This window comes from Meleagris gallopavo, chromosome 14 (genome assembly GCF_905368555.1).
Source record: "Meleagris gallopavo chromosome 14, MGAL_WU_HG_1.1, whole genome shotgun sequence".
Taxonomy (NCBI): Eukaryota; Metazoa; Chordata; class Aves; order Galliformes; family Phasianidae; genus Meleagris; species Meleagris gallopavo.
In genome coordinates this window covers 11,269,969-11,296,639 of record NC_139417.1, presented here as the reverse complement: position 1 = coordinate 11,296,639, position 26,671 = coordinate 11,269,969, and the positions used below count along the sequence as shown (strand labels likewise).

Here is a 26,671-nt window from a genome sequence, read left to right as displayed (position 1 = left end):
GAGCTGCTGTGCAGCACTTCCTAACAGTCCCAGCCCACACACCCCGTGCTTTGACAGGCTGGCAACAGGCTGCAGGCAGCCACGTGCTAATTCAGAGCCAGCAGACTTCTGCAGGGCACAGCTCGTTTCTTCTTGTCTCTCCTGAACTAGGAAGAGGTTAATGCTTAGCAGCCTTTTAAAACCCAGCCACCCCACTCCCCCCAGCAGTGCCAGATGTGCTTGAGACAGCGTGCACATCTTTTGGTCCATCCGTGCTAAAGCAGCCACATAGTCATTAAGCAGAGAGCACATTTCAGCATGGGCAGTTTTTCAGAGCACAGCGTGGCATCTCACAAGCCTCGGCCCCATTTTGCAGCCTTCAGAGTGCTGAATAAATTAAGGAAAACTGGGCCAGGACACCAGGGCTTCTATCTCCCCAAAGGAACAGCATTAACGAGCTCCTTGCTCTGCAGCCCATGCAGCATCAAGCACAGGCTCCTTACCTCTGTGACTTCACACCAGAGAACTCCTCAGAGGTGATGTGCTTCAGAAAATTGAAGCAGAAAAAGAAAATCTAAGCAAAGAGAGAGAGAAGAGCAGTTCAGGAATGAGCCTAGGCTCCACGCAGCCTCTTATCTTGGTGAGGAGGTGCTGGCAGGAAGGAGATAGCAAGGAATCTGCAGCTACCAAACTGTCAAGGGCTGCCAACATTCCATCCTGGCCTTCTCGTACACCTGTGCAACTCCAGATACACATCGTAGAACGAGCACAAGCAACTCCATGCATCTGTGATAGCACATATGCCATGTGCAGCACCCAGGCAGGAGGGCAGGCATTCAGGATTAACACACAAGACTACAAACTTCTAGGAGTCTTAAGGCTCCCTTCTTGTTGCTGAGCAAGTCCTGGCACCCCTTCACCAGGGGCCTAAACACCGATAGCTGTAGTGTGGAACCAGGAGGACTGACACCAACCAGCCAACCAGTGGTCCCAAAGATGCATTCTCACAGCTTATGCATCAAGAAGTACAGGCAATGCTCTGACCTCGCACCTCCAGCATCTCAAAAGTCCTTTTGGAGCCCATCCAAACTAGTGATGTTAGCAGGAAGCAGGCAACGAACACTGCTACCTTAAACAAGTACCCTCAGAACAGAAAGTTCAGGTACTGTCCCAGATGAGACACTCACCTCTTCTCCCTTATTGAGTCGATCAGCTAACATGTGCCTGGAAGGAGAACAAAGAAGAGAGGTCACTCACACACCCGGAAACCAGGATCAGCAGATCAGCAGAGGAGCACAAGTTTGCTTGTGGATGTAATCCTTAGTGTGCCTACCCAAAGAGAAACCAGTCATAGGCCACTGTCAGGTAGAGAATCTCAGATGGCTCCAGGGACACATGGATCAGTCCATCCTGCGAACCAAATGAGAGACAGTCGTCAAGCAGCAATCCTGGAGTCTGGGACTTGAGTCTGTGTGATCTACAGAAAACTCTTGTGGCAAAACAAGAAGCCCAGCCTGCTCTCCTCTTCCTGCAGAATGAGTCAGACACCCTCCTGGTTACTGCACACAGGGTTCCAAACCCTGACAATCTTGGCAGTCTTCAGGGCAGAAAATCCCCTGAGCAAAACTGCAAATACCTTGTTCTACCTGCCTGTGATACTGAGTCTGATAGCAGGACAGTGTGTGGGACTCCACATCAAAGCCAGTCCACGCACTCTCTGAAGCCAAGATAACTAAAAGGAACCTTAACTGCTCCCACCAGCTTTTTCTGTGTGACACTGTCACTCACTCTCCAAATAATCAGGCCTACAAGATCAGCTGGGTACTCACAGCCCATAAGGAGAGGCGCAATAAGGAGATGAAGAGAGGAGTTCGATCCCAGCCGGATATACAGTGCACCAGGAGCCCGCTGTCATCTGGTTCAGGTGGGAGCAGAAAGGAGAGGGAAACAAATGGATGTTATAACAAGAGTAATTACTTTTCTTTATGGCAAATCTGTAGTGACAAGCTACTCTCTGTTCCCACAACCTGAGCTCAAAAACAGAGCTAAGCCACCAACTCAGAACATTTTGTCTTGAACAGGGCAGCCAACAAGCTGCACAGAGACTCCTGGGTTGTCAGCAACCCTGGCTGATGGATTATCCTGTTTCTGACAGCTGCTCAGGACATGAAGTCACTAGGTATGAACATCATTTTGCTGCCCAGAGTATATACTCACCCAGTTACAATCCACTATCACAATCTATCCCTATATCAAAGATACGGCTCCAACTGAACACTTTCTCTCAGTCTCATCAGCCTTTTTTACTGATAGAAACTGAGCACAGGCAAACATGGGGCACCACTCCACTGCTCTCCAGAGAGAAAGTCCCAGCAGTGTGTCCCAATCTGCAGGAGAATCTGCATTGAGCTAGGCAGGCAGAACCAGCCATGGCTCTATCTGACCAAAGTGCTGACTTTATAAAGTCACTATATGTCCACAGGGAATGGGATATCAACTTATGGCAATACATCCCCTTCAAAAGGCTGGGGTGACTGCAGTGACAGATGAAAGGAACTCCAAAACAGCTGCCTAATGAGACTTCAGACTGGGGAGATAAAACACAGGTGGTCCAAAAAATAACAAATGAGAAGCAGCAAGGAAAGGAGCAGCCATTTTTCTATTCAGCTTTAAACCAGTAAAAACTTTAGTTTTGAGACATCCCTCCTGCTCTGCGGAATCTTCAAGACATCAGCAAATATCTCTTTAAGAAGGAAGCTGGAGTGCTGAGATGTGAGGACCATCACCCTCTTTTGAAGAGAGAGAAGTGCAGCTTTCCATGAAAGGACTCTTTGGTATTGGGAACTGACCCACAGCTGCACTATCAGCTGATTTTCTGGAGAAAGCAACTGCTCCAGCTGGACTGCTGGGAGAAAGGAGTTTGCCTTACCATCGCTATTGATGATAGAGATCAACAGCTTCAGGTAGTTCTGCGTCTGTTGTACGAGGTCCCAGCTCTGTGCAGGAAAAGAAATGTTGAAGATAAGCAGGAAGTTGTTCTGTGGTTCAGAGCTTGCCATACTCTTTGTTTGTCTACCAGAGAAATAATTCTATTTGCTGGAGTGACAAGCTTCCCCTTGGTCCTCTAACCACTCCCACCCAACCTCTGTAAAAGGCCCTCTGGTCTGGCAGGAACATAAATAATAAAAAAAATTAAAAGCTATCATTACTATCTGTGTGGCTGGCACACAGCCTGTTTGCCTGCAGCCACAAAGCTCCAAGCAGACCGTGCTCAGAGACTGAAGCGAGCCGGTAAACACGGAGTGCTGACCCAGTTCTGCCCCCATACGTGTGCACTTTACAGAATGCTTTGGCAGCCACGTTACAGCTGTGTGTGCAATGCAGGGAGAAAGGCAGGGTGAGCAGAACAAGGTCAGCAGCCCAGCCCCACAACCTGAGCGCTTCATCCCGAATTCTCTGACTGACTGCTGCAGGCTGCTCCAGGCAGGCACTGTGCTTCTGCAGTAACATCCAAGTGGCAGCAACATCACAGAGGGGCTCTGAACTCAAAGACCTCCAGCACTACAAGAAAAAAAGGTGGAGCACATGAGAAGATGCTCAAGCATGCCGCCCACAAGCTCTGTGCTGTGAGAAGATGCAGGGAATTTTAGCAGTCTGATCAAAGCCAGAACTCAATCAAAGGAAATGGGATGGCATGAGCAAGAAAAAGACAAGGAGAGGGACAAATGTTTCACTAGGACAGTGTTACTGGGGTAAGGGGTGTTGACCCCCAGCAACAGAACACCTTGCTGTGTGCACACGTTGTGCAACTGCACTTGTAACTTCTGCTAGGAAGAACGTACTACCCTGCTCTAAATCCTATGCAACAAAAACAGCAGGGAAATGGGACACACACAAAACCCAGGGCAGAAAACACATCCTTCTAAGGTCTCATCTGCTCAATTGGACCCAACCTTGTGCTTATGCCAGAAGGAATCATTCCTTCATCTCTTTTATCCCTCTACACTGCAAGCCAGAAACTTTCCCTTCATCTACTCCATACACAACCTGAAGCTTGTGCTCAGCAGCAGCACTGCCCAACAAACACCTAGTCTGGGGATAGCAGTTCATCACACCTTGAGCACCCTGTTCTGACAGAAATCTTCACAAATAACATTCAAGTCTGCTCTTCCTCATTTGTATGTCTGATTTCAGACTTCAGATTTTGCATCCTGTACAGCTTTTCTTCCCTAGATTAAGGGTGCTCTAGAATGTCTATTTTCTTCCTGTAAACGTACTTATACATTAATCAAGTCAACTCCCCATCACCCTTGTGATTAGCTGAACAGACCAAGAACTTTAGCCTTAAGTGAAGCACCTCCAATCCTCATATCATTTCATTTCTGCATCTATTTCTTACGCCCTCTTCAATTATTAATATGCTTTTTAAAATACTGGCTGCTTAGGATTTTATTGAGCAACCTTCTAGTCATAAACAAGCTGAGGTCCCATTAGTTCTGCTTCAACACTGCAAGCTACTTCTCTGTGATTCTGCTTATGCTGGCACTCATGTATTATTTTCATGCTGACAGACAAACACTGCCCCAGCACTTGGAGTTCTGCTGGTCCTGTGGTGCTTCCAGCTGCAGAGCACACACACCAGCCTGCAGAGCACACACACCAGCCTGCAGAGCACACACACCAGCACACGGCCTGTTGTCTCAAAACCTGGGGGACTGCAGGCCCACTGCTGTGTGAAATGGCACGCACTGATGGAAATAAGGTGATGTTCCCTTGTGAGAACCAGGACAAACAAAAGAGTTAGTTGCCAGCAGTGATGCTGTGGCAGCAATGAGTGATGGAGACACACTATGCTCAGTTACGATTCTCTCCTTCGCTGTAACAGGATAAACACACAGCATATTCACTACAAAGGTGCCTAGTTATGTGGCTACTATTCACATAAGGAAAGTCGACCTTTCTTCAGTCTCTCCATAGCCAAGAAAGTCTGCCTATTGCAGGCACGTGCTAAGATTACTAACAAGCAATACTGCTTTTAATTTCCTGGCACATTCCTTGCCTTATCTCCCTAATGGACTGCTAGCTTACACAAGCTACAGAAACAGATTTGATGTTAGCGTTAGCTGCCTTGCTGCGGAGCTTTTGGGGAGAGGATTTCCACTGCTATTCTGAACAATCAAGTCTGCAGCCTCACTCCCACTGGGATGATATGGAGTAAACCAGATTACTGAGACTGCAACAAGACAGACTTCAGATCTTTAATGATCTTCCTGATTAAATCTCTGACCTCCTACAGAGATGCCTACTTTCCTCACCTGGTACTCACTCCAATCAATACTGAGAGATTGGGTCACCGATGCTGGGATACTTAATGGAGCATCCACATAATCCTAGAACAAACAAACAATTAGAGAGAAGAAAAAAACCAACACAACAGGATTTGAAGGCACTAAGTTTCAGGGGAAAAAAAAAAAAAGAACAACCAAGGCTTAAGAGCTCAGTAAAGCCCACAGCTCTCCATTTTGTACCTGTTTCCAGTTAAATATGAGACCTTCAGCTGTATAATCCCGGTCTTTGTACTCCTTAAAAAATTCACAGCCTGCAAGACAAGAGATAACAAACAACTGTTCAGCTAACTGATATCTAACAACTGGAGGGCCCTGTGGGACTGGATGTGCTGGCAGCCCTGGGCTCCAGAGCACCGAACCAATCAAAAGTGTTGCCTGTGGGGAGTGAAGAGCAGTAATCAGTACAGTGTGCAGCATGGCCTCCCAGCAGCAACAGCTCGGAGCACTCAGCAGTAAGCACACTCACACAGCAAAGAGCAAACTCCAAAGGCACAGCAAATGTGGAGTCTGAGGGACTGATTTACTGTTTCTCAAACAACAGGTTTCATCCAGGACCCACGCTTCCCAGGGCCACTGACTCTTGCACAGATCTGAGGCATCAGCCTGGCACCCCAAGTGAGAAGGAATCAGCAAAAGATGTACTGGCAGGGCCTGGGGAAATCCAAGTTTCAGACAGCATCTGCTGCAGGTAATAAGGAAGGGCTCTGTCAGAGGCAGCTGTGGCTTCCGTCATATTTAAGCCTCCCCTTTCAAACACCAGAATTGCTGTATATGAAGGAACCACAGCTACACAACCACTTCCAAGCCCTCCCCTCCTCAAATTTCTGCCCTCTGGCTCCTGTTTTTCTCAAACAACTATTTGAAGTCGCTGCTGCAAACTGCAGTCATTTAGTCACAGCTGAGCAACACTATTAGCACTGCGGATGCCTGCAGGCTACACAAAACTCCTCTCCTGAGATACTGTATGTGCCACATAAGCTTCAGAGTTCCCATATCACCAAGACAGCCCTGTGCCAGGCGCTGCATAACAAGCAACAATTCCTAGTCTGCAAGTCACAAGTAACTTCAGCCGTGAAAAACAGGTATGTGGAAAGACAAGACTAGTTTTAGAGACCACACAGCCAGTCAAACTGTCAGTTGAGATTTATCTCCAATAAAACACAGGCTTAAAGCAAAGAATGGGGGATTATAGCAGTAAGCGTTGGCACCCGCAAGTGCCAACTTCCAGTCAGATGGAAAGGAGGGCTTTTGCACTGGAGAGCACATAAGCTTCCACAGATACCCTGTTTTAACCTAAATCTTTCACCCTAACTTACGTTTGCACACTTGTTCATTCATCTATGATAAGAGAATCTCACAAAATAAACTCTTCCAATGCAAATCTGCAAACATTAGTAAGAACATACTACCCTGTGATACCACTGCATTTTGCCAGGCACCAGAGGGGTTGCTGATCTGTAGATGTGTGTGACTCAGATTTAACAGAATGACACTATTCTCCCCTGGAACAGCACTGCTAAAATCAGGCAGCACCAGCAGGGAGTTTCCAGTTCAATAAGGTTTATCTCCAGTGCAGCACTGAAGAGGCACGAAGGGACAGTGGCTGTCCCAGAAGAGTACACTAAGCAGATCCCCACACAGTAAAAATTCTACAGCTTATTTTTATAGAATTACTGCCTCCTCATTCCTTACAAATTCAAAGAATCAGTGCTTACTGCCTCTCCCGTGATCTGCATTTAGCAAGACAAATGGCAGTGATACATACCTACAGCATGTGCTACAGAAATCAGAAATACTCACTTCTGTACACCTCTGCCATAGGTAAGGAAACTTCAACAGAAATCTTAAGGCAGCTTCTCTGAGTTGTCACTAATTTCTACATTAAAAAGATACATCTTTTTCCATGTATCCCACCTCCTGGGTGTTGAAGAGCAACAACAAGTCATATAGAAAAGATCTGGATTTGGATCATGCATAACCACTTTCCTTTTTTTGCCCCCCCTTCTCCTTCTTTGTGCGTGAGGAAGAAAAATTCTACCTCACAGACAGACTTCAAACACAGCAACCTCATATCCAATCACATTACTGAGCCTGAGAGCAGCAGCCAGCCAGTAATATTCAGCTCATCTTTAAGAGTGCAGCAAGTGACCCAGCAGTGATTGCTAGGCACAGGGACTGATCTAGCCAGGGAGATGGACTGGAGTGGTTCGCATCCCAATCATACACTACAGGCTCAGGTTAACAGCTCTGCCTAGTATAGTGAATATATTACAGAGGCTCTCTGGAAGCACTAAAACTAGGAAAAATTCCTAAGAATTGTTGTTCTTATATATAGCTTGCTTTGTGCCATGTTTTGCATCAAGTAGTAGGTTGGAGTCAAAGGCCACCTTATCCTCAGCTCTACCACTCAGACTTTTTCTCTGTGCTTGAATTCATTAGAAACACTAAGAAATTCTTTTGCCACCCCAGAGTGCCTGATGCAGACTCACACTTCCACATCATCCAGATTCAACGTACCATTCTGTTTAAAAGAGATCCTCTCCAGAGTGAACAAAGGAAACATTAAGCAAGCCACAGTCATCCCACCACACACACAAGTAGTTCCCAGTCCCCAGAAGCAGATTGTCACCTGTCCCTTGGGAGTCCCTCTGGACATCAGTCCTGTACCTGGATATGGGATGGAGAGAAGCGTGAAATCAGCGTAACGTTGAGCTTTGTCCACCTTCTCAGAAGACGTCACACTGCACAGGACGAGAGGAAAACAGCAGACATTTGTACTGTATTTTCCAAGGAGATGCAGCATCCAGAAGGTACCTGTTGCTCTACCCCACATAACGACTCAACTCAGGAGTTGTCAGGGGCAAAACTTATGCAACACATTCAGATCATCAGGTGTAGCCCCAAAACATTACAACCTTCTTTCAAGGGAAACACCAGGAGAAACATCTCTACCTACTCTTATACACAAGCAGAGCTCTCCTTTAACTCTCTCCTTTCTGGGAAAGGGTAGTAAAATCAGCTCAAGCTCTACAGAGAAAGCCTATTCAGACTGCAGAGGATGGGTGAAAGTAGTTATTTTGCTCACTGATACAGCCTTCTCTGGAATAAAACCTTGGGCTTCTCTCTACAGCACTGACCAACAGATCCTTCTGCACTGCCCTTCTGGTGACTGCTCCTAGGGTGCCGAGTGCGTGCCCCGTAACAGTTCCCCAGTAAGGGCTGCTAGCTGCAACTCAAAGCCTGTAGAAAAACAAATGAATCCAGACTCACTTCAAGCCAAACTTCACCTTCTTGTTTTCCACCATCAGATCACAGATATATCGGACAGAGAGGTACCGAAGCAGCTTGATGTCATGTCCTCTGACCTTGTCAAACAGCTGGGAGTCTGCATTTCTGTGAACAGAACAAGGCAAAGTGAGATCAGCAAGGAAGACTGACCACTGCCTGCAAGATACTGCCACGGTTCTTCCCTGAACTGCTTCTAGTCAAAAAGGCCCACAGGAAAAGCCTTGTCTCCACGGGTAAGAGTCAGATTCTGCACTGAGCTGATACTGCAAAGTTAGTGCTTAGGGTCTCCTTCCTCGTATCTTGCTTTGTTCTGCAACAAGCAAGTAAGATGCAGAATATTTTCTCCACCTTGGAGATCTAATTTTTATTGTGAAGTAAAAAATTTCTGTGTAATTCAAGCTTCTTTTAAATGGCCCTATATCTTTCTGTCTCTGACTCTTCCTCTGGCAGTAGATTAGCAAGCACCAGTTATATGGATTCAGCCAGCCACTAGCATTCAAGGTTTTTTCAAAAGCAAGGAATGAGCTCATGTCAGTGATGCATACAAACCTCAGTGCAGAATCTTCCTCTGAAATGTCCTCTGCATCTGCCCAAGCATCGTCAGAACCCCCTGCAAGGAAGGCATTAAGAAATGAGACTTGTGTAAACCAACACAATCTCCAATTCTACAGGCATACGATGTCTGAAAACATTATGGATTGGCACTATTTCTCTGTGTTTCTCTCAACAATTCTCCCCATTTCTCCCTCCTGAAGGACATATTCTCTAATGTAGCCCATCCTTCCCTTATCCTTGCAAAAGACCGAAGCAGGTCAAACCCACGACTGACAGTTAGAAGGACACCCCTGATGGTGCTACAGAGATCTCTGCCAAACCAAGCTCCGGAGCCTATACTACAGACACTCTCCTGAGGAGTCCTCCATAGCACCCAGTAGAGGATTTGATTCCCAATGACTATCTAGCAATAGCAAAGTCTTATTTATTCCCACCCTCAGCGCCTGGGAATCAGCACTCAGGAATCAGTGCCCTGAATGCTTTGGGTTGCCTTACTTGCCTACTATGCTACTGTTCCTGTAATTCGCTTTTCAGCTTCAAGTTCTTCAGCTACTTCCTCTTGCACTATGAGTACAGCCCTCTGCCCTGTGGTGTTTGGAAACAGATACCAGATTTCGGAGCTTGCCCAATCGGTTCAAGCCTGCCACAAGCAGGTCTGTGACAGAGTTCTGCACCTGTTCTCCCAACCAGATTGGTCTCATGCCCCGTTTCCCAGCACTGAGAAGCCTAATCAGGCAGCCAGTGACACACGGCTCCTCACTCACCTGAGAAGATGTAGTTGTAACCGGTGCGCCCGTAGAGCTCTCCCCAGCCAGCCAGTGTTGCTGATCTGCAAATATGCTGGAGGAAGATTTCATTGTTAACCACGTGCACTCCAAGAGTTTCCCCCACACCCAGCCTCTGGCCCATGTGCTGTCAGGTTCCACAGACATGGCTGGTACCCACAGATCTGCCTCTCAGCAGTCTCCCCCGCAGCCCTGATCCAGATCAAACTCCCCAGACACATAAGACTCCCAATTGTCTTTATCTGTAGCTTGCTTTTCTGCCACTTTTTCCGTCTCCACTTTTCAGTGTGCTAATACAGACAACTCCTGCTAAAATCAGCAACACCCATGCTCTGTTAACGCTCCTTGAACTTTACCTTCCACACTCCTGTTGATAAGACAGGTCCCACTACCACCCCAGGCAGTTCGCTCCTGCTGGAAAAGGTCAGCAGGTTCAGCCCACGATGGCTTCAGCAAAGCCAGATTAATTTGTCACAGGTATGGTTTTGCTGTTCATACAGAGTTTCTAAACTTAACTGAGAAAATTGAATTAAACTACTTAAATTCTAAACGAGACTACTCCTACAGGGCTTCAGAACAGTTTAAATAATCCACATAAAAACAAATCTGATTTCACTTCCTTACAGATCCCCTTGCAGGCAAGCCCACACATTCATAAGACCGTTTATGCAATCTTGCCTCCCCAGGGAACATTAAAGGGGAACTTCTCTTCAGGGATAAAAGTTATTCAAAGGGAGCTCACTGCTGGAAAGAGGAAGGGGCAGGAAGTGACAACAGCTGTCCTTCCCCTCTCAAAGGCCAAATAACTTTGGTCCTTCAGAAGGAACACATATATAGAAAAAACATTAGATCCTTGGTGCAGCGTTCGTGACAGGGTGGAGTATGACAGCCTCAAGTCCCCACATATGATTTATGCAGCCTAGACAGCAAATATTACTTACCACTCCAGGCTGCCTGCCTGTAGCTAAGATTAGATTTTTACAGCATTAGGAAAGGTGACAAGTGACTGAAGATGTGGCTGCACAGTTCAAATGGCACAGAGAAAGGTCATTTTCTAAGTTAAGACAGGTAGCCCACGAAGCTTTACCTTTCCCTTGTACAGAATGACCGGGCAGACAAATCGTCCTCTACACCTCGCCATCTTACTTCGGTTGATGAGGTCCTGCAATTTGCCAACCTGCACGGTGCTCTCAAACCTATCAGACAGAGATGCAGTTCAGTACACAGAGCTCCTTCTCATTTATCCTTCAGTGAAGCAGCTGCAGACCCCCTGGGTGGTGATCCCCATCCCTTTGGCTTAAAAGGCAGCTCTGAACTTAGCGAGCAAGAGGTTGTTTCTCTAAGAACGGTTTGCCCTGCTAGGCAACGCGACTGAATTTTGCAAGCAAAGATAAATAAAACGGAGAATCAAAGTTTGAACACTCAGTGACCTGCAGCAGTTGTAGTCACCTGAGCACGTGCACTGCTGGGTGATTAGACAACGGGCTGTGCATCGGCCAGCAGGTTGCGTAGGGCAGTTAGATTAATGTCAGCTGCAACTGAACCACTAAATTCTATTTGTTTTTTTTCTGGTTAAAGTAAAACAGAAACGTGTTCTGAGTTGGAGACATATTTTGGAAGCAAGTTTAAATTGTGATAATTTTTCCAAGTATCGGTCTAAATTTGATAGGAATTCAAGCTGCCCTTTGAATGACGCAGACCTTCCAGAGGTGAGGTCAATGCAGGGGAACTGGAGTTTCCGCAAGGAATTGGAGAAGCATCCAGACTGACATTACAGAAACCAGATGAAGTCCAGTGACACAGAACTGCATGATCATGCACTCGGAGAAGAGGAGAGGAACAAGAATTTCCAGTTAGCCCTGTCCAGCAGCAGAGCTCAGCAGATGAACTGGCTGACCTGTGGATGCCTTTAAGTTATCAATATAGCAAGTCTTACCAAAGGGACAACAACAACCGTGGGAAACCCTCCATGGGATGGAGAAGTATCAGCACTGCTGTGCAGAGCAGATGTTGGGTGAGATGAGCATCTGATTCCAGCCATCTGCAGCCACGAGGTGCACATGTGTGCAGCGAGGCACAGCAAACTCACAGGGATGGCCAGGGACAGCGTTGCAACAAAACTGAGTGACTGAGCAAATGCAGATTAAGAGAGGGCACAACAATATGTGCATTTGGGTGAGTAAAAGAACTTAGCAACCGAGAAGGAAAAAAACCAAAAGGTGACTAATAAAAATAAAAAAGAAGTTAATACCATACTCGAGAAATTAAAGTTTCTAGGCTTTGGAATCAGCATGAGTGTAAAGCAATTTACCTGCAGCAGGCATTCAGGCAAGGATTAGAAAAAATAAATTACTATTAACGTGGAAATCAATCCATTTATAGGAGACAACACAAAGTACTGCTGGGGGAGGCAAGGAGGCAGCAAGCAAAACCTTCCAGTCCTACAGTTTTATAAGAACTTAATTCCCAGAATTCACAGTGGAAGCAGAGGGTTTCTCACGTGTTTCCCTACATATAAGGGCTTCTTCCAGCTCCGACAAGCGTTAACATTTACTGGAACGTAAAGAGTATGAAGCCAAGCCAACCTTTAAACAGCACAGACGGGAGAGTGCCAAATGCCAGCGCAGCACACTGCACCCAGAGTACGTGTGCTTGTGTGCAGGCAACACGAGCACGTGCCCAATTAGCACAGCCCCAACTGCTCGCTGCTGGCACGGCACTGCAGGCAGCCAGGAGCTGCTCCCCTCCCTGCACGCCCTCCTCAGAGAGCACGGAGTAACACACAACAACAACAGGCAGCTCGAGGTGGCTTCACGTGGCTTCACGTGGCTTCATGCACAGTCCCTATCTTTTTTGAACCTTTAAGAGGTTCTGATGTACAGATCTGCGTTTTGGGGTTGTTTTTAAGTGAGCGAACACAACTAAAAGGCACCTTGCATTCTGCTCCAGCTGTCTTTGTTTCCTTGGTAAAAGGAAATACAGAGGGAAAACAGAACGTTATTACAGTGTTAACAGCTCTATAGCACGGCTTCTAAATCTAAAAAGATGGGATTCAGCAAAAATCCAATGCTTGGAGCTCAGACAGGCCAAGAGCCTTCAGCTCTGCACACTAACTGCATCTTCCCATTTACTGGAGAGAGTAATTTTACTGGAGAGGCAGAACAGCAGCAAGGAACTGCCAGCAGGACAGGGACACAGGGTCAGCAGTGGGGAAGGATCTGCCCTGATGAACAGCTGCAATGCTCTTACAGGGACAAGGGGCAAACAGTTGCACAGGCAGGAGTAACACCTACTTCGGAAATCAGAGCTGACTTCAACAGCCATGTGAAGGAACATCATCATGGCTTTCCAGGACCAAGTGAAGGAAAGGGTGAAAGGAATGCAGTGAATCTTAACTCATAACTCCTGGGATTTTCAGGTATTGCTTTCTCAGAAGTTGGTTTCCTAGAGGATATTAGTGGGCAACCTTGTCTCTGTGTTACCTCTGTGTTAATTCTCACCCTCCAAATCAGACCTCCAAGCCTGAGTTTCTTTTTTAAATGCAAAGGAAGCATTTTCTAGGAGTGAGCACCTGTTTTGGTAACAGTATATCTATACAAGTCCAAAGCAGAGCTGTTTCTCAATGGCTAGCAACAGTAGCATTGGAACTTAAGTGTTTCATCACAGTGTTAGAACTATTGTATGCAGTGCAGACATGCACACGAACTGGCAGGGAAGCCAAAGACGCAGCCTGTGTCTGACCTCTGGAAGTTGTCGTGTAAGCACAGGCACAAAGAACAGGACAGGAAACAAAAAATTGAGCACATCTCAATGTTTTCCAAGCCTTTGCAGCGCCTGCCCACTCCTGCTGGGGGGGCACTAGAGGTCCCTGAGCACAGAGCAGGTGCTCCTGGCTGTCACACACCCTCTGCTACTTCCTGCAGCCGACTGAGCAGCACCACAAAGGGCATTCCACTATGGTGGTTGGTAGCAAAAAACACAAGCCGTATTCCTCCCACGCTTTCACTGCCTCCTCCACCAGCCCAGACCAGCCCGGATCTCAGCTTGGTTAGCCAAGCAAGACCCTTTCATCCCCCAGCTGCCTGAACAGGATCAGAAACTGGTCTGGGTTTAAAACAGCCCTTTTCTGCTAGTTCCCCACATGGCTTCAGAAACAGCTGCACCAGCACAACTCACGGGGCAGCAGAGTTTGCACAGCCTAGAATTGCTTCCAAAAAATGTGGCATTCTCAGAGGTGTGAAGTGTCTTGCACACTTCAAGGAGATCTTACCAGCTGAACAAGAACATTACAAAGGTGAAAGGCAGCCCCAGACACTAGGTCCTAGAGGGATTGTTCCATTCACTGGAAGAGGTTTCTTGCGTTCTGTAACACAAGAAGTGCAACATTCTCTATATTGTTAACATTTGTTCAGTATTGCATCACTGTTTTGTAGAATATAATGGTGCAACTAAAAACTGTATTCATGGAAAAGTTATTTAGAAGCTTTTACAGAGGTTATTGCCCAGAAACCAGAAGGGAAGGCATGATGATGGACAATCTATTCCCCTGATCTCTTGAAAGAATAAATCTAGGCCTGAAAGCAATCAGTATTTTAAGGGATAGTGGCCACTCATGACTTGCAAAGGCACAGAAGAAAATAGGAAAACACTCTCGTTTTGAAAAACTGACAGAAAAATTAAATATCCTTCATTGTCAAGGACAGAAAAAAACAGAAGCAGCTGCTTTCTCTCCCCTAAAGATGCTACTAGTTATATCTATAGCTTCAGATTTCAGTTTTCCTCTTCTCTGCACCCTACATCAAGGGGCTTAATCTTTCCAATCTGGTCCAACCTTTCAACAGAAACTCCCAGTTGACATCAGCAGTGGCTGTTCCAAGCCCCCCTCCAGCACCTACTGGTTTTGTTCAGCAGCCAACACAGCGCAAAGCATGTCACTACCACTGCCCTTCTGAACACATCTTGTCCTGATCAGAGTTAAGGCTGCAAAACTGTGTTACGTTCTGCGGGAAGAGATTAAAATATAAAACAAGAGGCTGTTGTTACAGCCACAGGGAGCAGATATTACTCAGCCTGGAGTGGAAGCACTTCTGAGCTTGCGGGTCAAAGTCCAGAAACACGCCAGCTAACTCGGACTGCGCTAAGCTGGGAGCATCTCCCATCGGGTTACTGAACAAGAATGCCCTCAGATCCGTGCTGTGGGCACCCACCTGCTGAGACTGCCTCGCTCCGCCCCGCCCCTACGGGGTTCTCACCCGAGGTGCTTTTCAGACTACGATTCCTCTAACTTCAGCCCTCCAAGAAGACGCAGCAAGCACCCCGCAGCCGCGCTGCTGAGCGAGAGCTCTTCACACCTCTGGGAAAATGGAAACGCCACCACCACCGGGAGCGAGCGGAGCGCTCAGAGCCGCAGGGCTAAGGCTCCCCGAGGGAGGCAGAGAGCACGGAGAGCGGCGAGGCACACGAAGCGACTGACGGGGCGGCTATAATTAGCCGCAGCCCCGAAGAGCCCGGGAGGCGGCCCCGGGAGCTCCTCGGGGCACGGAGCGAAGCGGGGCAGAGGTCGGGGCCTTACGGGTCGCGGCCGGCGGCGTTGTCGCGCTCCAGCAGGACGATGTGCCGCGGGTAGTGCGCGCAGACCTCGCCGTGGGCGTTGGAGATCACGCTGTAGCGGTAGTCGCGGCCGAAGAGCTCCAAGCAGCGTCGCTCGATCCGCTCCACCTGCGCGCAGCCACCGCTCAGCGCCCGCCGCTCAGGCACCGGGCGCCGAGCCCCCCGCGCGGCCCCCCGGCGCCCCTCACCTTGGCGGCGGCGGCGCCCCCGCCATCCTTAGCGCGGTACTGGGCGCGGGAGAACTCCAGCAGCAGCTCGGCCAGGCCGCGATCCCCGGAGCCCGCCGGGGGGCAGCCGCGGGCCGCCGCCATCCCCGCGCCGCTCACCGCCGCCGCCCCATGGCGCCGCTTCCGCCCGCCGCCGCTTCCGCCCGCCCCGCGCTGCGAGCCGGCCAATCGGCGCGGGCCGCGTGCCACGCCCCTTCCGGCGCGGCGCCGTCGTCATCGCCGCGCGACACGGGCGGGGCGATGGGAGCCGCGCTATGGGCGGACGGAGCCCGTGGCTAACGTGAAGCTCCTGAATAAGCAGGGGCGAGAGGAGCCTTTCGGTGGCTCCGTACCCGTTGTTCGGGCGCTGAACGGCCCTGCCGGTAGCCGGGCCGCCGCAGTTCCGCAGCCGCCCGCTCCTCCCCCGTGGCCCCAGTCAGGCACACGCACATCGGGATAGGAGCCGGGCGCCGCCCCGCGTCCCTCGCTGCGCGGGATCCCCTCCTGCGCTGCGCCGCGCGGCTCCTCGGCCCCGCCGATCGCGGCCGATCCGTTCCGAATCTTCCCGAACCGCTCCGAACAGTTCCGAGCCGCGCCGGGCGGGGGCGGGGCGTGGCCGAGCGCCTTTCCGAGCGCGGCCGAAGCCGGGGCGGGCGGAGCCGAACCTCGTCTCGGCGTCCCGCTGCCGGGGGCGCGCGGCAGGTCGGGCTGGGCCGGGCTCCGCAGTGGCGGGGCGCGCGCACGCGGCGGCGTCGGGAGCGCGCGCGCGGGGCGCAGAGGCGGCAGCCAAGATGGCGGCGCGGGTGGCGCAGGGGCCGGCGGCCCTCGGGCTCCCTTAGGCCGCAGGTGGTGGCCGGCGCCGGGCGGGGCGGCCCGATCCGCCAGGATGCTGCCGTCGCAGGAGGCCTCCAAGCTGTACCATGACAACTACGTGCGGAACTCGCGGGCCATCGGCGTGCTGTGGGCCATCTTCACCATCTGCTTCGCCATCATCAACGTGGTGGTGTTCATCCAGCCCTACTGGGTGGGAGACAGCGTCAACACGCCCAAACCCGGCTACTTCGGGCTGTTCCACTACTGCGTGGGCAGCGGGCTGGCGGGCCGCGAGCTGGCGTGCCGCGGCTCCTTCACCGACTTCAGCACCATCCCCTCGGGCGCCTTCCAGGCGGCGGCCTTCTTCGTGCTGCTGTCCATGGTGCTGACGCTGGGCTGCATCACCTGCTTCGCGCTCTTCTTCTTCTGCAACACCGCCACCGTCTACAAGATCTGCGCCTGGATGCAGCTGCTGGCAGGTGGGGGGCGGGGGGGCCGGGGGTGGGGAGGTGTCAGGGCGCTGGCACCGGTGCTACGGAGTCTCCTAGGCACTGGGTGCTGGTGTAGGGGTTGTCAGGGCGCTGGCAGCAGAGCTAAGGGGTCATCCAGGCACTGGTTCCAGACCTTGAGTGAGGCACTGGGTACCGGTGTAGGGGCACTGGCACTAGAGTTAGAGGGTCTCCTACACACTGGGTGCTGGTGCTTGTGCTTTGTAGGATAGTGCGTGCTGGTGGTGGGGCTTTCCAATGCACTGGCACCAGTGTTGGACACTGCCCCATATGCGTGCTGGTGTTGGAGATTCTTTGGATACTGAGTGCTGGGGTTTGGAGTGCTTCGGGTACTGGGTGCTGGAGGTTCTCCATGTGATGGGTAATGGGGCTGGGAGGTATCAGGGCATTGACACCAGTGTTAGGAGCTTCTCTATGCACTGTGTGCTGATGTGAGGGAGTTAAGGCAATGGCATCAAAGCTAGGGGGTCCCCTGGGTGCTTGGGTTTCTTTGGATACTGAGTACTGGGACTTCTGCATGCACTGGGTGTTGGAATTGCTTTGGATACTAGATGCTGGTGTTGAGGGTCATCCGTGTACTGACACCAGTGCTAGAGGCTTCCCTAAGTGCTAGGGGGATGGCTTTCGAGACTGTCCTGTGTGGTGCATGCCTGTGCTAGGGCTTCTTTGAATTCTAGGTGCTGGGGTTCTCCATGCATTGAGTGCTGGTGTATGGAGTGCTTTGGATACTTGGTGCTAGATGCTAGGGTTTCTCTTGGCATTGGATGCTGGTGTTAGGGGTTATCAGGGTGCTGACACCAAAGGTAGCCTGTCCCCTAGGTACTGGGTGCTGGTGGTGAGGGTTCTGTGGATACTGGGTGCTAGCATTGAGGATTATCAGTGCACAATGTTGGATGCTGCCCTGAATGCTAGGGGCTGACACTGGGCATTGCCTCGTGTGGTGCATGCTGGATGCCAGAGCTGCTTTAGGTACTGGGGCTTCTGCATACACTGGGTGCTTGTGTTTGGAATATTTTGGATATGGGCGCTAGGACTTCCTTGGCACTGGGAGCTGGTGTTAAGGGCACTGGCACCAGAGCTGGGGGCTCCTCTGAACTCAAGGTGCTGGCATTGGGAGTTCTCAAGCTGTCAGCACCAGGGTTTCTACCAGATGCTGGAGCCAGGGACTTACTTGGACACTGGGGGCTTCCCTAGATGCCCACACCCAAGAGGCTCCCTGGGACGCTGGGCAGCAGCAGGCAGAGCTTCTCAGAACCCCAGCACTGGGCATGGGATGCAGGCAGCAGCGCAGGTGCTGGGTGGTGGCTTTGGGTATGCGGGGCTGCACAGGACACCAGCACCAGGTGTGGGGTTGAAGGCATTATAAAAGGTGCTGTCCTGTCCCTTGCCTCAGCATCATGAGGTGGCCAGAAATGCTCTACACACAGTGGGATATTGCATTCACTTTGATTTAGACTGGATGTAAGGAAAAAGTTTTTTGCAGTAAATGTGGTGAGGCACTGGCACAGGCTGCCCAGAAAGGTGGTGGTGCCCCATCCCTGGAGACAGCCAAGGTCAGGCTGGATGGGCTCTGAGCACCTGATGGAGCTGTGGGTGTCCCTGTTCATTGCAGTGGGGTTGGACCAGATGGCCTTTAAGGGTACCTTCCAACTCAAAGGATTCTAAGATTCTTCCTAAAAGTGGCCCTGTTCCAAGGTCCTCCTTAGCTCCCTCCACAAAAGAGGAACTTCAGACACCGTAGATGAAGCTCAACACCCTCCCATGCACAGAACGCCAACTTTTCCCAGAATAAGACAGGACATTGACAAGGATCCCCCAAACTCTCTTCCTAGAGGCTCACTCCTTTAAGGACAGACCATGAGAAGTGATGCTGAGTCTGCACCTCTTTTTCTCTCCACTTTTCCCACATCTGGAACACCATTACCATACTGCCTGCTGCATATTAAGTGAGCATGTCCAGACTCAGAGCTTGCACCAGCAGAACCCAGTGCAGTCTGCATTACCAATAGAAGACCCCCAGTGTGACCCCCTCTAGGAGTGGGCCTTGTGAAGTTTGTCCTCATACTGGGAGCTCACAGCTGGCCCGGCTTGTGGAGATCCTGACCTCTCCTCCCCCAGTGCAGCTCGGCCTGGAGCTGCCTTGGCTTATTGGGAAATTCCTTCATCTTTAATTTTCCCTGTCCCGAAGATTTACTGGTTTAAGGCAAGCTCAGAGCCCAAATCCTGCCGATCAGCAGCAGCTTAATCAAGGGGCTCTGCGCACCCGGCTGCTGTGTGGCGATGGGCACAACCCTGAAGGCAGAATGGGATGTGGGCAGGGGGATGCAGAAGCAGCAGTGAGGCCCCTGGTTTCACAACAAACGTGTAAAGGAGGGGATGGGATGGCCAAGTGCTGGCACAGGGCTGCTGCAGGAGTGCGTTGCTCCTCTGAGATGGGACAACAGGGACGGGGGCTGGATTTCAGCATCTCGTCCAGAAAAAAAAGTGTTTAAATCTTCAGTGTCCAATTAGTGGACAGCAATCAGGGAAAGGTTTAATTAGAGCTTCACAAAAAGCCCCAGCTCAAAAGCCTCTGCCCCCCTAGGAGTAAACCGAATCTAATTAAGAGGAAAGACTGCTTTAACGCAAATAGAAACGCAGCCATCTGCCCTGTTCAAAATCCCAGCAACGCAAAACTGGAGATTTTGCTAAATCCTTCTGTTACAAAACCCAGAACGTGATTGAATGTGGGGACGTCAGCGGTGTCCTGGTGGGACGGGCACACAAGGAGCACCGTGCCCATGGTGTCCCCACGTGCCACACACTTGGGTGCCAGGGGAGGGCACAGAGCTGTCACCCACAGCAGCGCATGGGACTGAGAAGCCTCTGCCCCCCAAACAGTTCCCCTGAGGCTTCCCCTCTCCCTCCTCCCCCAACCCTATCCTGCAATAGGGATGGAGCAGCCCTCGCACTGTGCAGCCCCAGGCTCCAAAACCCCCCATGGGCAGTGCCAGGCACGTGGGCACCGCTCTCGCCCCGCATCCTTCGCTGTGCTCCCAGACAAAGCAGCTGTCGGCTCTGCTTCGTGCCGATGTGTAGCCCTATTCTTGAGCCTGCTGCTCTGTGGCTCAGCCCGTGGAGTGCAGCGCCGTGAGGCACTCCTGCCTGTGCCACCGCTCATTTCCATTGATTTCCGTGGGATTGCTATTTTTAGGACAGGGCTGTGCACTCGCTCTCCTTCTGCTATTCATCTCAGGCGAGAAGCAGCCATCCCAGCCCCCAACATCCCCACTGTCCCTGCTGGGGCTCCCCAGTGTGGTGGTGAGGCCAGGGAGAGCCACTGGGGCTGTTCTGAGAGGTGGTGCCCTGGCTGCTGTGTGCTGGAGGCAGTGTTATTTATAGCTGCAGGGAGTCCCCGAGCGTGGGTGCACGTGACGGGCAGCAGCTGAACTTGGGGAGGGGTGGTGCAGAGCCCAGGCTGGGTTTAAGGAGCCCCCTGGGGTCCAGCCCTTTGCTGTTGCTCCCACCATTACCTTCCACTTCTCAGTCTCTTGGTGCTCATCTGCGAAGGTGGGTGCAGGGGAATCCTCTGCTTTGTGCCGACTCTGGGGACAGCCCCGTGATGTCCAAACGTGCTGAGCGTGCCTCCCGTGGTGTTCTCCTGCCCACGGCCATTCTGTGCCTGCGGCCTGAGTCACAGAGCTGAATTCCCTTCAATTCATTAATTTTGCCGAGATATCGAAGCCCATTGAATTTGACAGGACCCTGATAAGGGAGCACAGTGGAGTACAAAACCGCGCTGTAGCTGCAAAAAAGGCTGAGCATCGCCAATTCCCCCGATCCAGAGCATTCCCTGAGCACGCATGCCCTGCAGACAGCTGGGGCTGGTGGGGAGAGGGAGGACAAGAGGCTGTTTTAAGTGAAAAATGAGAATTTCCTGCAGGTCTCTGAGCACCTGTGTGTGCAGGGTGGGCAGCAGAACCCCCTCATCACCCCCCTCTGTTTGCATTTCCCAGCACATTGCTGCCGGCATTTGGGAAAGGTCGGGCTGACAGTGTGTGCAGAGGTTCTTCAGGGACACAGGGTGGGCTGGGGACAAGCGGGGAGAGGGAATTGCTTGTGACGGGGGATGTGGCGTGCTGCTGGGAGCGCGCAAGATGGTTGCTGCACTCTGCCTTTTCCCAGTGAGCTCTTAGCACAGCGGGATGCCGGTTGTGCCCTGCGTCCCACAGTGTCTCTTGCTCACTCTGCGAGGTCCTGGGACACAGAGCCCTGTCTCACTGTTCCCTTCCCCACTCACGTCACCCTCCGCTCTCTCCCTCACAGCTCTCTGCCTGGTGCTGGGCTGCATGATCTTCCCCGACGGCTGGGATGCGGAGACCATCCGGGACATGTGCGGGGAGAAGACGGGGAAGTACTCCCTGGGCGACTGCTCCGTGCGCTGGGCTTACATCCTGGCCATCATCGGCATCCTCAACGCCCTCATCCTCTCCTTCCTGGCCTTCGTCCTCGGCAACCGGCAGAACGACCTGCTGCACGAGGAGCTCAAGACAGAGAGCAAAGGTGGGCGCTGTGCTGCAGGGTGGGAACACCACGGGGTGGTGGTGGGGACCCCGTGCTGCAGCGTGGCCGTAGGAAGGTTCCGCTGAGCCTCTGGGGCCATCGAAGCGTGGGGCGAGCCCAAGCAGTGACCAGGCTGGGGCAGGAGGGTGCGGGCGGCCGAGCCCCTCCTCAGTGGCACTGCACCGCTGACGCTTTCTCTTTGTGTTTTGACAGATTTTGTCGGCACCGCGGTAAGTCCTGAGTTTCAGCATCCCGTCCCCTACTCCTGCGTGGCATGTCTGGGTGCGACCGTGCTGGGTGGCCCCATGTGGATGGGAAATAAGTGGGGGCGGCAGGTTTGAGGCATGCACGTGCATGGCACAAATGACTGCAGCCACCCGGTACCGCCCCCGGGCGCCTGTACCCAACGCGCTGTGCTCTCCCTGCAGAGGATATAAGGCCGAGCACCCGCAGCAGGACCTCACCCCGCGGCCGGCAGCCTGGGCGCTCCCTCCCTGTCCTGCCTTTCATCTGCTGCCGGTGGCCACGCAGCGCTCCGGGCCCCACCGCCCGCACCGGGGCCGTGCCGGCCGCCTGCCGCGCCCACGTCCACACTGACACCGCCATCCCACGCACCCCACCGGCCCCGCACCTCCGCCGCCGTCGAGGGAGGATGCCCCAAACCTGCTTCATCTGAGAACGGCAGTTTTGTTTCAAGGAAAAAAAAAACAACAAAACAGTCTCCAAGTTTTTAAACAGATTTCTACATCCCCAGGACTCCGGACCCGCCACCTCCCACCCCGGCGCGCCCCGTGACGCCCTGCGCTGGCTGCTCCGGGCCCCAGCACCCTCCCCGCTCCCATTTTGTACAGCTTCGTGATCCTGTCTCCATGGCCGGGGAGCCCTGTGGCTGGGTTGGGGCCCGCCCGTACTTTTACGTGTAAATTAATATTCTCTAAACAGGGTAAAGTGACTCGAGCCCTCTCGTCCCCCCCCCTCCCGGCAGCGCAGCCCCAGGACCGCGTGCTTTCCAGTGCTGCCGGGGCCGCAGGCTGCCGCTCGCTCCATCCCGAGCGTGGGGACCGCAAGGGCCTCGCTGCCGCCGGCTGCCGCGCCGCCCGATCCGCACCACCGCTGAATGTAAGCCCCGGTAAGTGGGAGCAGCCGGAAATACAAAACCCCCCGGGCGGGTGCAGGAGGAAACCCCCTCGTCCAGCCCCAGCCGCTGCCGAACCTCCCCATCCCCATACGGTGCTTTATCTCCACTGGTGACAGCGAGGCTCTCCCCGCCACGCGGGCTCCCACCCGTGGCTCGGCTCGCACCGCCGTCCCGGCCGCGTGCCGGGCTGCGGCTCACCGGCACGGGGCGGCCGAAGGACTCGGTCACGGGCACAGGCAGCCGAAGCCCGGCCGCGGCTCTGCTGGCCAGACCGGCGCGTGGGCTTCCCCGGGCGCCCGCCGCAGCCCTCACGATGCAATAAAGTCCTCAGCAGCGGCCGCGTCTCAGTGCCGGTAGCCGGGGGCCGTTGGCAGGGGCACCCGGCTGCGGGTGGGGCTCCGGGAGGACGGGAACGGGAACGGGGCCGCCGGTGGGAAGGCGGAGGTGGGCGATCGCCGTGGGGATGAGGCGATGAAGGGCCGTGCGGCACCCGCTGCCGGGGCTGGCGGAGCCGGTAAGTCGCGCCCTGAGGCCCCGCGGGGTGGCAGCGAGGGACCGAGCCGTGCCGGGACACCGAGCGGCAGCCGGGGACCCCGGGATCGGCGGGGATCGGCGCTTCCCTGCCGGCAGCCGCTGCCCGCCATCGCCCCGCGGCCCATCGCTGAATTGGAAAACCGAGAAAATCAGTGGAGAAAGGAATACAGTAGCTGTAATATATCTGTATTTTAGTACAAAGTTTGATACGGTGTTTCACAAAACCTTATTGAAAAATATAATTCAAACCAGACGAGCTCTGAGCCCCATGGTGTGGTGGGGAGCGGGACCTGCGCCGGCTGCAACGGGGAGGGGCGGGGAAAGGTCTGCCCTGCCCCACCGGGCCCAGGGTCGGGGTCGGCACCGGGGGGGGAAGCAGGGTTTGCTGCTGCCTGGGGAGTGCAGAGATCGGACTCGGCTGAAGGACCTGCCCTGGTGGCTGCGGTGCCGAGAGGTGTCAAAGAACTGTTTCTGTGCGAGGACAAACACCGGAGGTGTTGGGCACCTCACGCTTCCCAGCCAAAGTGTGGCTCCACTCCAGACCGAGCTCAGGCTTCCTAAGGAAAAGGCAAGCGATGGTAAAACTGGGCGGCAGCGCACCAGAAAACCGCACGCCGGTCAAAAGCGCCAAACAAAAGCCCTAAAACGGGCTCTGAAGGAGGTAATGCTGGGAGAATCCTCCACCAACGGCCTCCTCCCCAAACGCTGCTTTTGTCCTCTTACCAAGCTCAGCACAGAACACTTTTCACAGCCAGGAACCTCTGGGAACTGCCCTCTCCTCAACAACTGGGGCTCCCCAGCGCAGCAAGGCACCTGACTGGTTGAAATACGGGCACAGGGGAGAGCGCAAGGCTGCGAAGGAGCAGGAGCCGCATCGCACAGCCGCCCTGCAGCAGGCAGGTGGGAACGTCAACGCACCTGCACAGCATTCAGGGCGGTGGGAAAAGCAGGGGATTTCAGAAACACTGGTTTTCGAGTTAAGTATTTTTATTATCAAAATTATTACATCTCTTGTGAAAGTTCAAATGTTACAGCACGGTGTAAAAACTCCACTAGAGTAAGAAGCTACAGCCCCCACCTTTCCAAGAGCTTTCCAGGGTCCCTCCCTCCTGCCCCGCTGTGACCAGAGGTGCCGGTGCCTGGGCACGGAGCTCCCCCGGCCCCCTCCTGCCGCCCTGCAGGGCAGAGCCTGCCTGCCCCGTGCTGCTCGTAGCATGGAAGGGGAGGCTGCACACCCAGGGCTAAGCCGAGCGAAGTTTACACCTAATTTTATACAGTATACAGACACCCAACTGCAGGGTGACAAGTTCCATCCCAACATGCTCACAGCCAGACAGTGTGAGAAAGTTAACTCTTTGATTCAATATCTTAAAAGTCTCCCCTAGGTTGAACAAACACCTGATTTCAATTGTGAATTAGAGAAACCTGTAACAGTCCTAAAAAAGAAAAAAAAAAAAAAGAAAAAAAAAAAGGAAGAAGACTGTGCATCTGAAAAGACAGGGGAGACAGACTCACAGCATCATGTTATCCAAGAGAAAGGAGAAGTTCCACTGCAGCACCAGGGATGACACCTGTCGTATATTAGCTAACCTACTATGGTTATAACTGAATATAAAATTAGATAAATAAAAACACGCCCGATATTACAGTAAACAAGTGAGAAAGAAGCTGGCAATCTTATGGAATCGAGCAGACAGCGCACCGTGCTCGGGCCGGCCCTGCCCCGCTCGGCAGACAGGTGGGAGGGACATCCATCCCATGTGCCACCCACACACAGAGGTCCCCCCCCCGCAGTCGCAGCCCCGACCCAGCACCGTGACCCTCCTGGCAGCTGCTCAGCCCTCTGCCAGCCCCCAGCACACACACCACAGCATTCCCACTGCGTGGCTCGGCAGGGTCCCTGACCCCAGCGTGTCTGCACCACCGGTCGGTCAGACCCCTCCACCCCTCCCAGCCCCGCGCCCAATGCGGTGACAGCACATCCCAGCTCCTCTGCAGCAATGGGCGCACACGCTCACACTCCCTGCTGCTCTTCACATTGGTGGAGACTCGTCCTGGAAATGCTCAGACTGCAGCAGCCGTCGCCCGGCCCAAGGCAGCAGTGTGCACTCATCTGCTTGTGACTGGAATGATCGTAACGGATTAAAGCCCTCCCCAGAACTCACTGAGAACCTGACCTATAAAGAGAGCTTTGGGATTGGAGTTAAACTTCCCCAATGATTTCTTTAAACTGCATTTGTATCAAAAAAGAAGTCCGTACTGCATGAGTGACTATGGCCATGGGCACGGACAAGAGACAGAGGCTGCACCACAGTCATTGCACTTGAACCATTTGCTTTTTTTTTTTTTCTTTTCTTTTTTTTTTTTTTCCTTTTGCAATGTACTCACACATCAGGGAACAGCTTTGCTACAGTCTCTGCCTCAGAGAAATTTGCTTTCTCATGCAAGGCCAGAGGCCAATACTGCTCACAAATCTCACCCGTGCATTCAGACCTCAGCCTCTGACCCCTGGCACCCAGCCTCGGGTGCGACCTCCCAACACCGGCCCAGGAGCCACTTCCAGAGGTAACTGGAAGGAGCTATGGGCAGTTTTGTTCCTCCTGGAGTCCAAGCAGCCCTAGGAAAGTCCTGTTTGAGTCTTTACTCCAGAACCTTGAATCTGCTGCAGTCTGTACTGATGGACGCTGCTGCCCCCTCGGTGTGGGTAGTGTTGTGCACTGGAAATCACCGCCCCCCGGGAGCCCTGGTAGAGAACTGACTGCCCAGAGCTCGGCAGGCTGATAGTCCGCAAGTCTGACTGTAGTGACCTAGAGCTTTGGGGGGCTGAGGTGGAGCTGGACGCTCCTGTGCAGGGCTGAGAGCCAGACTCTGAGGAAAGAGAGTCCACAGCCATTTGCTGTGCTGGGCTGGCAGCAGCTGGGCAGCTCTTCTTCAGGAGGCCGCTGCTGGCACTGCCAGAGTGCTGCTGGCTGCTGTAATACCCCGAATTCCCTGCAAACAGGGCAGAGGAGTCTGTGGAGACCAAGTGGGCAGGGCTGGAGTACGAGGAAGAGGAGAGGGATGTTTCTGAGGAACTGTGGGAGAGGCTGTGTCCTGTCCTCTGTGCTGCCGCTCGGTAGCTGTAGCCAGGAGAAGGAGTTAGGTGTCCTCTGTAGGGGGAGGAACTCTGCTGGAGAAGGGTCTGCGACTCTGCCTGGGGACTGTCAGACTGCAGGAGCTGAACATGGTGGAGAAAAAAGAAAAGACATCAGATACAATTCCCTATTTCCTACCTCATCATACTCTGGTTGCTTAGTACATCAGGACTGGGAATAACTGACAGCTCAAGACAGCTTTCTTCCTGTAATGCTGTCTAAAGCTTTAC

The 26,671-nt window shown here is 52.7% G+C and overlaps 3 protein-coding genes across 8 annotated transcripts in view; 1 reads left to right on the top strand and 2 right to left on the bottom strand.

The window, feature by feature from the left end:
- MTMR14 (myotubularin related protein 14) overlaps nt 1-15,960 on the bottom strand; it is a 29,961-nt gene extending 14,001 nt beyond the window's left edge. The window contains exons 1-15 of one of the 3 annotated variants that reach the window (XM_085235460.1): nt 15,754-15,911; nt 15,528-15,673; nt 14,226-14,318; nt 11,043-11,151; nt 9,935-10,010; nt 9,165-9,225; nt 8,598-8,720; nt 7,995-8,068; nt 5,508-5,578; nt 5,295-5,369; nt 2,909-2,975; nt 1,809-1,894; nt 1,313-1,389; nt 1,167-1,203; nt 483-553 (exon numbers count right to left, since the gene is read on the bottom strand). In XM_085235460.1, the coding sequence (XP_085091586.1) occupies nt 483-553; nt 1,167-1,203; nt 1,313-1,389; nt 1,809-1,894; nt 2,909-2,975; nt 5,295-5,369; nt 5,508-5,578; nt 7,995-8,068; nt 8,598-8,720; nt 9,165-9,225; nt 9,935-10,010; nt 11,043-11,151; nt 14,226-14,242 (944 nt within the window). In that variant the 5' untranslated portion in view covers nt 14,243-14,318; nt 15,528-15,673; nt 15,754-15,911. Of the gene's footprint in view, nt 1-482; nt 554-1,166; nt 1,204-1,312; nt 1,390-1,808; nt 1,895-2,908; nt 2,976-5,294; nt 5,370-5,507; nt 5,579-7,994; nt 8,069-8,597; nt 8,721-9,164; nt 9,226-9,934; nt 10,011-11,042; nt 11,152-14,225; nt 14,319-15,527; nt 15,674-15,753 lie in introns of all 3 variants that reach the window. The other 2 variants (XM_085235458.1, XM_085235461.1) reach the window with 2 other exon arrangements.
- Nucleotides 15,961-16,243: 283 nt separating this feature from the next.
- LHFPL4 (LHFPL tetraspan subfamily member 4) lies at nt 16,244-25,690 on the top strand. 2 transcript variants are annotated; one of them, XR_014886256.1, is made up of 5 exons: nt 16,513-17,063; nt 21,399-21,635; nt 21,849-21,865; nt 22,064-22,764; nt 22,890-25,690. XR_014886256.1 is itself a non-coding variant. In XM_010718581.2 (4 exons), the coding sequence occupies exons 1-4, from the start codon at nt 16,658-16,660 to the stop codon at nt 22,070-22,072; spliced, it is 669 nt and encodes a 222-aa protein (XP_010716883.1). In that variant the 5' UTR covers nt 16,244-16,657; the 3' UTR covers nt 22,073-25,690. The 2 variants fall into 2 exon arrangements, 1 of the variants encoding a protein (XP_010716883.1); XM_010718581.2 differs by having other exon boundaries at nt 16,244-17,063; nt 22,064-25,690.
- Nucleotides 24,277-26,671, bottom strand: part of SETD5 (SET domain containing 5) — a 60,737-nt gene continuing 58,342 nt past the window's right edge. For all 3 annotated transcript variants that reach the window (XM_085235402.1, XM_085235403.1, XM_085235404.1), the window contains one exon: nt 24,277-26,524. In XM_085235402.1, the coding sequence (XP_085091528.1) occupies nt 25,925-26,524 (600 nt within the window). In that variant the 3' untranslated portion in view covers nt 24,277-25,924. The remainder of the gene's footprint in view (nt 26,525-26,671) is intronic.